Consider the following 12,262-nt stretch of genomic DNA (forward strand, 5'->3'; position numbering starts at 1 on the left):
AACAGCTGAACTCTTTTGCACTGCACTGTAGGGTGTTGTGGAGGCCAGGCATGTGTAATGCTTGTTGATGTAAGACAAACTCAAAGCGAGTTTATTAGTAGTATTTAGTTTAGAGAATTCCCCAAGTCATTAGTTGCCAGGAACAGTGTATTCTTGGGAAGGAATGTTCTTGGGAAGGGTAACTGTTGTGTCTATGCATCTGCTACTGACCACTCCTATGGAGGAGATGCTGGCTGACGTTAATTTTCCATTCAGCCTCCTATGGCAGGTCTTAAATCTAAAGAATTTCTCATCACCAGGAAGCGTTCGCGTAAGCCTGATGAACGTATTAGTCCTGCAGAGTTACAGAATGTCAATTTTTTGAGGACTAATGTTCATCTAGGTTACAGATTTTTATATGCTATAGTTAATTCTTAGGAATATCTCACTTTTTATGCAGGACACTTTTAGGACTCTAAATGTGGCTATGAAGCTGTATTTGAAGCTGGTCTAGTTGCTCATGAAAGTATTGATTACTAAAGTGAAAATTAGCTTTAAAAATAGTTGAATCAGTGGTTTATTACTGTATATTCTCTGGTTATGTGAAAGTCCGGAACACTGAGTGAGCAGACTTCTATATGTATATGTACACATTCATATATGCAACTTTAACGCACTTCCTCATTTTTTTACTCAGTCTCAAAACTACTTTTATTTTTCTTGGAGCTTCTTCAGCATCGATTGGATCAAGGTTTTCTTAGCTGCCTCTGTTTTAAATTTTGGCATTATTAGCTATGCATACGGTAAGCTGTGTCATTCTTGAAATTCTTGGGATCTCAGTCTTGCTAAGTCTTGGCATATTGAAGTTCCCTGTTTTCTGTAGTGAGAAAGCTCTTGAAGGACTTAAGACTGCTAGTTGGATCTGTGCTAATGCTGAATCAAAATGGAATCTTAAGTTTTTGTTGCATGACTAGGTGAGCAAGCTGTGTTATGGGCTAGTCTCCAGACAAGTAGAAACTAGTTTTAATGTGTCAAAACAAAAGTGAAAGCAAAGTTTGCAAATATTTTTCAGCAGTTGATTCTGTGATTGACTTAAATCAATGGAAAATTTTTTAGGATAGGTTCTTGCCTTGCCTCCAGGAAGACTTTTTTTTGGAAGAACTTGTGAGTCTGCCTTATGTTTACTCATGGAAGATGAAAATGAGGGTACTAAAATTGTTTATGCTTCTATAGGGATTGAATAGTAGTGGGTAGACAAAGGATCTAGACCAGCCTTAAGGAACCAGGAGTTTTTAAGCTAGTCAAGCCATTTTATCTTGGGGAAGGAAGAAGGGGCGGAGGAGGGTGCTGTCTGATCTTGGTAGCTTGTTGTTTCCTTGCTCCAAGGTCTTTTTACTCTCAGTCTGAGACAGGTGTTTAAAGTCCTATGTAAAGACAAGGTTGTGGGCTGGAAACCACTCTGTTTGGTCCATAGTGAGCATGCAAATTCCTGCAGTTCTAGAACAGTCTCAAAACTGTTTATGGGCCCTACAGCCTGTCCGGAAAGCTTTATACTTTTCATTGCTATGAAAAAGTATGTATTTTGAATGTAGTTATTCAAGCTATGTTTCCAGCTGAAGAAAATAAGGTTTAAAGAAAAATGTTAGCTTATTGAATCATGCATTTTTGATTTTAGTAACTTACCTTTCACTACTTAGTGTGCTGGCTTTATTTTACACTTTCCAAGGTATTTGTTGATAAGAGTTTGTTTTCTTTCCCCTGCTGTGGTTTCCAAAATGGTTTATATGGTTTCTGTGAGAATTTAAATTTCTTTGTTAGAGAACAAATGAAGAGTTGCTTCTCTTGTTATGGCAAACTTGTTTCCCAAAGTAGTCATTGATTCCTGTACAAAAATATGATCAAGGAATTACTCTTCAATGTACCTAATCAACATCGAGATAGCAGAAATCTCCCATTATTACGTTTTCTGATCTTGTAGCCTCCTTGACCTGTCTTAGTGTATTGCAACCAGTATTGTCACCCTAGTTGAGACGGTTGATAGTGCAGATCAAATATTCTCTGTTTTTCTGTTAGCTCTGGATTTCAGTCTGTAAGGACTCTGCTACTCATTGTGGTTACCTTACAGTCAAATAATTTCAGACTTTAATACAATTCTCATATTAGCATGCATTATTCTGTCCATCCTATATACTTAATCCTGACGTTCATGTCCTGCTGCTTTCTTCCCACCAAATTTCCAGTATGTCATTATATCAGTATCCTCATTTGAGGACACCACACTCTGGTGCCTGCATCTTAGATAAATGCCACTGACCTGTTTGCTCATTGTTTTTGATGGCAAGTGTCCTCCTCCTTCCTGTTCTTTGATTGCAGAATGGAATCTGTCGCTCCAGATGTGCGATGGTGTTCAACACCTCTCCAATTTCCCTGTTCTTTAGTTAGGAAGCTGACCTTTGTCAATAAATGCATCTTCAGCCTGATTCCCTTGTTGGATCCAGTGAACTCTGTTTCTCCCATTTAGACTTTATTGCTCTGAAAGTGACCCTTCTTCCTGCCAGATCCTCCACCCCACTGCAACCATATCTTATAAATCTGAAGTTCTTCTACCTCGGGTCATATTTCTGGTACTAGGAGCCTTTTATACAGAGTTGTGCTATGGAGGTCATCCAGCTGCTTTGGACAGTTTGGATCTTCTCTCTCATTCGTGTCCTTGTGGTTTTGGTACCTGGGTGCAGTCTTAGTGCTTGCTAGGAACTTGTCCTTACACATTGCAAGGGCTCTTCTTCAGTTCTTTGTTTCCTCACACACCCTCCGCCCCGCTTCCTGCTTCTGTAGGGTTTTGGGTGAGGATATGTGGCTCTGCTCTGCTGAAGATGACACTTGAATTGTCTCCCCACTTGGCTAATCTTGTGTCATCTTTATAGAAGATGGAGGCTGTTGCTGTATGGGGAATTGCTCTCCAGTGACTCTGAAGAGGTCCCATGTGCATCTACCTGTTGGCTACCCCAGCAGCACTGGGGTAATGTACTGGTGTAACTCCAGAACTGATTATGAACCTCCCCGTCTTGTCTTTATTTCAGCTCAGATGTCTTAAGACAACTCTTTGAAGGTCTTGAGCCGCCTCTACTGTGCATTGCTTCCTTGAAAGGCAGGAAAAGGCCTTCAGTGCGGAGAAAAACTGCTGTCTGGGGTTGTTACTGCTCTTTGCTATGTGCATCAAGGGATGAGCACTGAAGTTTTTCTTCACTGGGTTTCTTAGTGTTGCTCCTATGTTGCTGCTCTGGTGTCTGTTCTAGACCTGAGCTCATACAGCAGCACTTCATTATTATTACAATTTAGATCTCTCTTAATTTCTTGTCTTCATGCAAACTTGTACATAAGAACATATGTGTGACCAGACACGGTCAGACTGAAGATCCACCTAACGCCGTGTCCTGTCTCTAGCAGTAACCAGGGCTAAATTCTGAGTGGAGAGTATAAGAACAGGATGAGCATGTAGTGATTCTTCCCTAGAGTTCTCCTAGCTGCTTGCAGCATGTGACTGAGAGCTTCCTGAGTTAGTTTGGTATTTGTTTTTTTTACATGGCTCTTACCCGCCTGTGTTTGAGCCTGTGTAAGCTTATGGCTTTCAAGCACCGTGCAGTGAGAAGCTTCATAGCTTGACTACGCACTGTGTGAGGAACCATGCCCTTTTGTTGAGTACCTACTATTGGAAGAGAGGAAAAATGATGGTTCATTCTATCATGTAGTCCTTCAGATACCTCTTTCCTGTTGAGGAGCCAAGTCTTTTGGGTTGTTCTTTGCTTGCATGGAAGCCAAGCGAGCCAAGTATCTGCGAATGCAACCCTAAAGTCAGACTTGATTGCAGCTGACCAAAGGGTTCAAAAGTTGCTTGGCAGTCAGGGAAGTGGAAATGGCTTGTGAAGGTAAACATGCACGAACGGCATGATTGCAAAAGCCTAATTTCCTTAAGGAAGTTGGTTAAAATGGCTGCACTTGATCCAAAGACTAGTAGCTTAAGAATGCTTGCTGTCTTAAAATCCTGGTTTGGCTAATTGTTTTTCATTTCTTTTTAATTCCAGAACTTTTGAATCCTCTTGGGAAACATGAAAACAAAGAACTACTTTTTAAATATCTTTCAGCACAGTTGACACGTTCCAGGGAAGAGCTGTTTTTTCTGCAAAGTTCAGAAGAATCTGCATTCTCTGGGATTTTAAATAAGTATAAAATGAAAATAGTTTGAAATTTAGCCTTCAAAATGAATGTTGAAAAGTCAGATGACAAAGCAAAGAATGGCTTGAAGTCTTCCTTACTTACAAGGGATGAAAATGGAAATAACTACGCACGTGACAGAGCTACACCTTCCTCAAAGAATTGTACCACCAAGATACACGGTAATTCAACTGACCAAAATATAGTGACTGAACATGAAGATGATACCGTTCTTGAAAATAAGAGTGACTTCAGAAGTATTCTTTTAAAACAGCAGTGTATTGAAGCACTTCATCTGCAGAAGACACCTGGTAAATACAACTGCACAGGAGCTCTGTTGGGAGATGCAGATGCTGCATGCGAGTCTTCTGTGACTGAACAGACTTGTGTGTATCCTTTGAACTGTGACTTGAAAGAAACAACAAACTTACTGAAAGGTAATGCTATGGCAAAAATGCAAAATCAGAGGATCAAACAATCGGTGCCTTACAGTCAGACTGACTCTAAGTGTATATTACCTCTTCCTGCTTCAGAGCAGGACACGCAGTCCCTGATAAAGGACAGGGCACACTGCCACCTGAGCTCGTTGGATGTTACTAATGTTATAGGTGAAACTCTGGGAACTGATCAAAATGATGACATGCATCTGAGGGAAACGCTAATCTATTCTGAAGTATGTACGAGAGAGAAATTTGATAGAACCAGCTCAGAAAGAACACCTAATTTCTCTTCTATGATAGTGGCTTCAGAAAGCCCAGATGCCTGTTCAGAACTTGAAGTATATTGTTCTGCCTCTGCAGGTGTTGAACACTATCTAAAAAACACTAACAAGACTGATAAAGAATCACAGGAAACAGAAGCACAGTCTGTAAAACTAGCTGCTGGATGTATAGATCCTTATAGGCGAGATGCATTATCACCATGCATTAATATTAATGAAGATGACCAAGTGAAATCTCTGCAGGGTACCCCTGACCGTGATGAAACTGGGAATTCCAATGCTGAAACATGCATGGACAGTCCTGTAAATAACGTGCACCTTCTTCCAGTAGATAAAATGGATGGAGAACAAGTATCAAATAAAACCAGTGAACCCTTAACCAAAGAACAAAGTATCTCTGGAAATGCTGCTCTTCAGGATATGCACAACACCTCTTTCATATCTTGCAGTGTACCAAAATTAAAGAGGACTGTTATGTCTGAGCTGAAATGTGAAGCAACTTTTGTGGTCTTCAGTCCTATGGCTGATGAAAGCGATTCTGCTCTATGTACTTCAACCCCAAAAGAACGATCACAAAATGCAACTTTTTCTGTTTCAGCTTTGGCAGAACTTGGAGACAAGTCTCCTAAACTAAGACCAAACGAGGTATTTGTAGGAGGACATAATAGAAGGCCTTTGCTTAAAGCTAGTTCAGGTCAAACTGCAGGAAAACCAATGGGCAGGTCTCCTATTGTGTCAACGATAACCAAAGCAAAGAAATCAGAGATTGTTAGTTTTCCCAAACCTAATTTCAAAAATGTTAAACCAAAGGTTATGTCTAGGCCTGTACTACAGTCAAGAGACAGTGCCGTATTAAAACAGTCTCCCCAGTCCCCCCAGCTATCAGCTGTTTCCTCATCTTCACTGGTTGCTTCCCCGAGGCAATTGTCCCCCTCTATAAAAGTGCTGAAAAAGAAAATAGATCTAGCTAAAGATACTAAAGTGGAATTGCCTGTGAATAAGCCCCATAAGCTACATCTTAACAAACACCTCTTCACTAGCCAAGTTGTACATGCCATGACACATCCCAGAAATGCTTCCCACAAGGCTTCAAAGACACCTGTGTTAAAGCAGAATCCGGAAGACATTGGCAAAGCAAGTTCTACCCATTCGGCATGCTCCTCAGTTTCTGCTGCGCTTCCAACATGTGTAGAGAACTCAAAGGAGATGCTGAATGACAAAATGGAAAATTCAACCTCTTCAATGCAGCCCTGTGCTCAAAACATCTATCCGTCTGGAGGTGAAAAAGAGCAAAACAGCAACATGGGAATTCTTCTGGAAGCAGCCTTGTTAAAAGGTGTGGCAAATGAAACATTTGACCTGCACTCTGTTCCTTTGGTAAGCTTTTTTCTTTACGTAATTATATGTTTTGTACATTTGGAAAAAGGGAATTCTGCCTTACATGGTGCTGAATGGAAATTGTGGAATGGGTTTTGTGTCTACAAATATAACTGTAGTGTTGATTTCTGAGGTAAAGTCTCTCCCTAATAAAGGGAATGAAGAAGTACAGTTTTACAAATTGGTTGCACTTGGCCTCATGCTATTTAGTGTCTTCAGCCTTCATCTTATCCCATGGCACAAAAATTTTTTTTTTTCTTCTGGAAGCAGCCTTGTTAAAAGGTGTGGCAAATGAAACATTTGACCTGCACTCTGTTCCTTTGGTAAGCTTTTTTCTTTACGTAATTATATGTTTTGTACATTTGGAAAAAGGGAATTCTGCCTTACATGGTGCTGAATGGAAATTGTGGAATGGGTTTTGTGTCTACAAATATAACTGTAGTGTTGATTTCTGAGGTAAAGTCTCTCCCTAATAAAGGGAATGAAGAAGTACAGTTTTACAAATTGGTTGCACTTGGCCTCATGCTATTTAGTGTCTTCAGCCTTCATCTTATCCCATGGCACAAAAATTTTTTTTTTGTAAAGTCTTTTTAAGACAATGCAGTTGGTAAGATTTCTAATAAAAGCAAACAAGTCTTAATTTAGTCAAACTGGTAAAATTGCATAGCATAACTTGATAAGGTCTTTCTAAATATAGCTTTTACTATGCACTTTCATCAAGATAATTCTAGTGGTGCTGTAACTTTAAATAGACATTAGAGATAAATTGCTGTCTCCAGTATTTTTTTTCTTTCAGAACATGTTTAGAACGAAATTACATTTTTTAATTTACTTACAGAAATTTTGTGCATATATTAGCAATAGTAAGTCACACAAAACCCCAAGACCAACAAGTTGGTCAAGAGTTTTTTTTTAACATCTTAATTTAACTGTCTGCTTTGAATAATTTAGGAGTTCGTTTATTTGAAGTAGAACTGGGACTCATTAGAATAATTGAGAGTAGCCAGGAAATATTTCTCATGCAGAGGGCATATACCTGGTTTTGGGCAGTCAGCCAGCTGGAAGGTGCAAACTTCCTGGCCGGGAGGTATGCGTGCGCTGGTTGGTTGGGAAATACTTTCGGACGAGTCAGCTGCCTGTCAGAAGAAACGTGCTGCTGTCAAATACTCTGAAAGAAGGTTAAATGAAAAGGAACGGTGAGAAACAAGAGAAGAGCTTCTGGGTTGGGTCAACCAAGATCTCAGGAGGCATGGTAGGGACGCAGAGTTGGAGTCTTGTTGCTATATGGAGTCCCTCCTGTTGTTTGCTTGTGGGTTCAACAGCTTATGTTAAATCGGTGAAATGGAGGCAGCAGCTGTCATCAGTAAAACTGGCATTGTCTGCATTTTTGTCAGGCTTGATTTGCCAAAAAACTCAAGTAAAGCTCAGTATATGGAGGAAGCTACTTCAGGTAAAACAGAAGCAGCTATCCATTTTTGAAATATTACAGAAGAAATTAATAATAATATTTATTATAATAATTTAACTTGAAAACCTAAATTAATGTGAAAGCAAGGATGGTCTGTTTTAATTCTGAAGTCTTTCAGAGCTTGGATTCTGCTTTACTCCTTTGTTTTGGTGCCGAGGGTTGGAGACAATGCTTTTAATTTACCCTGTTGCCAAGATGGAAACCTTTGTGATATTAATTGTTCTGGTGGTACCTGGAAAATCCATAGAGCAATTTCTATAAAATGCGCAGTAGACCAATCAGCTGTACTAAACTTAAGTGTTCTTCTGAAAAGTACAGATTAACTTCTTAAAATGAAGATGAGGATTGGAGTCAAAAGTGGAAAGTGCATTAATGTGACCAAATCGCTGCATATCGGCTTGAGTCACAGAAAAGCATAGGAAGATCTGTACTTTCTTATGAGTTTACCTTTATAGCCTGAACTTTACAGCTTGAGTGGTCATGAATTAGTGCCTATATAAACTGGAACAAGAATTCTATATGAAAGATAGGAGTGCTACATATAAACCAGTTACTTTAAACCTGTCCTGGGTCCACTCCTGAATTTATATTTTATCTATGGCACCTGAATGTGAAAGATTTTTTAACCTGTTGCTGTGTTGTAACTTAAGACCTAGACCAGGAAACCTATTGGAAGGGCTGGTAAAGAATTCATCTTGAGATTAGGTGCAGTCATGTAATTGAATGGCTTAATTAGAGTTTGGGGAGGAAGAAACTCTGATGTAAAACAATCTCTGTCATTGTGTTTGTCATTACCAGTGATTAGCTTCAAACTTACAGTATTGTGCTGCTGAGGGTCATTCAGGAGACGATTCCTGAGGTTCTGAACTGCAGATGTGGACAATGTGACAGAAAACAGCTAAGCATATCCCTTACCTCTGTGGTCAGTATTTCATTACAGATGCTGGAAAGGGAGATCTTCAGCTTCTCACAGTGGTGGTGTGTGGTTGTTTGGTTGTTTGGGGTTTTTTGTTGTTTGTTTGTTTTTTAAAAACAGATGCCTTCTGTGAAAGATGGGACAACACAAGGGAAAAACATACCGAAGAAAGGCCCAATCACACTACGAAGTGTATCAGCTCCCAAGGTTAAAATGGTGCCATCTGTGTTGCCCTTGAAGAGAGGATGTGAAAATAAAACTATCTGCACAATTAAAGCACCTTCTCACAAAGGAGCTGTTCTGTCATCAAGCTCTGGTAAGAGAATTTTTCACTGGAATACTACCACTTAACCAGTTTCTTAATTTTAAGATACATCTAATGTACTTTCTGACAGAACTTTTAGGATGGTACACAGCTGTGGTTTTGGTGCTAAATGTGATTCTATCTAAATCACAAATTGCTAATATGGGGGTGGGGGGAAGGCAGGTTACACCCCATCATTGTGAAATCTCATCTTGTGAGGATTGTGTTTAGGAGGGTGTGGTGCTATTAGAAGAAACAATATTTAAATATTATTATTTATAGTTTTGTTATATAACAGTACTTTGTGGAATTACAACTAAAATTACTCAAAAGATGTAAAAGTGAAGAGGAGAAAATACACGGCTCAGGTACAAAGCATTTACGCTAAGCAACTGTATGCTATCCCAACGGGAATAAGCCCTTATTTCAGGTCATAGCATATTTTGTTCAACCTAATTTTGGTACAGCTCTATAGTTTCTAGAAAGGGGAGAACATAATCGAAGGAGAGACTACTGCTTGAGCTGCTAATTAAGCTCAGACTGATTAATACCAAGGACGGCAGGGGTGAATCTCAAAACTAGTCTGTAGGCTGCTGTTCAAATCAGGTGACTGGAAACTGCATTCTGTAATTGTCCTGTACAGATTCAGAAATGTTCTTGTAGGGTATGTGCTTTTTTAACTAAGTGTGGCAATATAGCTAATTGCAAAGGTAGCCTGGCTATAAATGACTACAGTGCAGTACACTGTAGTTTGGAAAGTGCACACCCAGCTATACCCAGTAAAACCTGTTCTTTTTTTTTTTAACCCACTCAATCTAAGATTATAAAACAGTCCAAAATACTCCTCTTAATTATATACAGATGGTGAAGTGTGATAAAATCTGTATCTGTAGTCCTTTATAGGATGAGTCCCTCAAAGAAAGTGGATATAGGCTATTCTCTGACTTGATCTAAGCTAATGTGAAGGACTTGCTCAGTGAACTAGGTACCCACCTGTAAGCCACCAATTTCTTGGAAGACTCATCACCTCTCTAAATACCAATTTAGAGCTTTCCTATCTGTAATTATGGTCTTAGAAGAACTGAGATGTATATTTGTCCCTTAAATTAATCCAGAGTAGATTTATGACACCATCACTAGAAATAGATGTAAGCATGGCTGGGTTATAGGACTAACTTCTTCCCTTCATAAAAAAAATCAGATGCACTTTCAGAAGCAGAAGTCATTTCCTGTTGAAAATAAAAACCTTTACTCCCCAAGTTTCTTTAGCTAAAGCTATCACTCCTTGACTCATTGTATGTTGAAATTACAGTTGTCAGTAGAATACCTTCCAAATTTTTTCTGTTGAAAAAAGCCTGCTTAAGGTAAAAGCATGAAGCAGCACCTCAATGTTTCAAACTCATGCTATGATCTGAGACTGGAACTTTAATGCTGCCCGTGAGAAGAATTTTTTTTTCATGCCCTCTCCCCAGGCCCCCTGCCAATGCCCACAGTTCCTAGCCCATCTTACCATTCATTTTGCTTATGCAATGTTTTGGTGCTACAAAGTAGGATTTGATGCATTAAAACATATCAGGTTAACTTCCCTATCCCTTGCCAAGGGAATTCTTAAACATGGTTCCTTGTTCTCTGGTAAACATAGTACTGATGCAAATCAGAGGATGGGAGTACGGCGTGGGAGAAGCAAGGATGGGGAAAGGTAGGAGTTACTTGGTATTGCTACCAAAGCCCTGCTGTATTATGCGACCACACCTTTTGGGTAAAACTCCATCCACTGCTGCTTACCCCATCTGTTTTTAAAGTTTTTGAAGTAAAACTGTATGTGCACTTACTGTGGCCAAGTGGCAGCTTGTAAACCAAATCCAGTTACCTGTTTTAGCTAAAGCCTTCCTGTAGGGAATAACTGTTTTTCCAGTTAAGTCATTTGAACACTTTGGTATTAAACTTACACCTTGATATAATTCCAGTAGCGCAGATAAATAACTCAGTAGCTGTACAGTTGTTTGCTGTCAGGATTTCTCCAGACAACAGACAGACTAGCTAAATCCAGGATGGAAAGGACTTCTGGAGGTCACCTAGTCCAGCCCCCCTTGCCTGTAACTGGGTCAGCACTGAATTCAGACTAGGTTGTTCAGGCATTTGTCAAGCTGAGTCTTAAAAATGTCCAAATCCTAATGACCTCATTGCTTTCTGAGGTAATAACATAAATGCAGCTAATTCTTAACCGGTTGCTGGCTGTATTTGGATTGTTGGGCATGAAGGCAAATCAGTGTAGCGAGTCCATTAAATACTCTGAACAAGAGAAGTGATGGTATAGCTCTGTGTCATCTCTCACGTGTATGTTGACAAGGAGCAGCAGGCTGTCTGTCCAAAAAGCTTTAGTATTATTCCCAGAATAATCAAGAGCTTGCGAGCAGTGAATTGTATCATGCATTGTCATTTTGAGTGGGGAAACAGGAAACCCCCCCACAACCAAGAAAAATAACAGAAAAAAAAAAAATGCCCTGTATAAAACACCAATTATAAGATCCTTGCAACTTGGCAGGAGTTGAGATTTTGGTAACTTTGTTTTTCACTTGTAAATGTAAAACGTAAGTTTTCAGTGGTAATGGACTAACCCAATAGGAAGCATGTCTTCTAAGGAAATTCCTTGATCTTCCTCTGAACAGAAGACAGCAGAAGGAGAGAAAAACTCGTATCTTCAAGCATTATATTTTTATTAGGTTATTTGCAGAGCACATTAAGCTAGAAATAACTTTTTTATTTGTTTCAAAATGGTTGCTGACCACTGTTTACCAGTATTGGTGTATCTTGGCTGGAACTTGGAGCTTTTGCTGAATTAGAAATTGGTTCTCTAAAAGGTGAGCCCAGCTTGATTCAGTGTACCAAAGTAGTTTGTGAAATGGCAAAGCCTCATTTCTGCAGCAAATCTAGAAATCAGGTTACAGTTGCAAGCTAGGTGCCTCAAAATTATTTCTGTAACTATTTGTCTCCATTCCTCCATAAGAGAAAATGACCTGCAATCACATGGTCATTCTCAAACAAAAATCTTAATTCTCTACAGCTAATTTTTCCATGGTGGTGTGCATAGATTTCTATAGTACTGGGTGGCAGGCAGTATGCCTTTTGCTATGTTAGTTTTCTATTAGTGAAAACATTTATTAGAATTCAAGACACAGAATAAGGTGTTTGAGTACCTGGTCCTTACTGGAAGGCGTGTGTAATTTTGGAGCCCTGGTTCAGGATTTTGAACCAGTCCAGAAATGAAAGCAACTATTGTTTTCG

General features: G+C 39.4%; 1 protein-coding gene across 3 annotated transcripts in view; it reads left to right on the forward strand.

Moving 5' to 3' along the window:
- The first annotated feature begins 4,065 nt into the window (after positions 1-4,065).
- Positions 4,066-12,262, forward strand: part of MTUS1 (microtubule associated tumor suppressor 1) — a 92,481-nt gene continuing 84,284 nt past the window's right edge. Inside the window, exons 1-3 of one of the 3 annotated variants that reach the window (XM_009277396.2) lie at positions 4,066-4,628; positions 4,992-6,289; positions 8,794-8,989. In XM_009277396.2, coding sequence (XP_009275671.1) covers positions 4,238-4,628; positions 4,992-6,289; positions 8,794-8,989 — 1,885 coding nt within the window. In that variant the 5' untranslated portion in view covers positions 4,066-4,237. Of the gene's footprint in view, positions 6,290-6,550; positions 6,613-8,793; positions 8,990-12,262 lie in introns of those variants that run through there. The other 2 variants (XM_009277395.2, XM_009277397.1) reach the window with 2 other exon arrangements.

Source organism: Aptenodytes forsteri, unplaced genomic scaffold (genome assembly GCF_000699145.1).
Source record: "Aptenodytes forsteri isolate BGI_AS27 unplaced genomic scaffold, ASM69914v1 Scaffold65, whole genome shotgun sequence".
NCBI classification, from domain to species: domain Eukaryota; kingdom Metazoa; phylum Chordata; class Aves; order Sphenisciformes; family Spheniscidae; genus Aptenodytes; species Aptenodytes forsteri.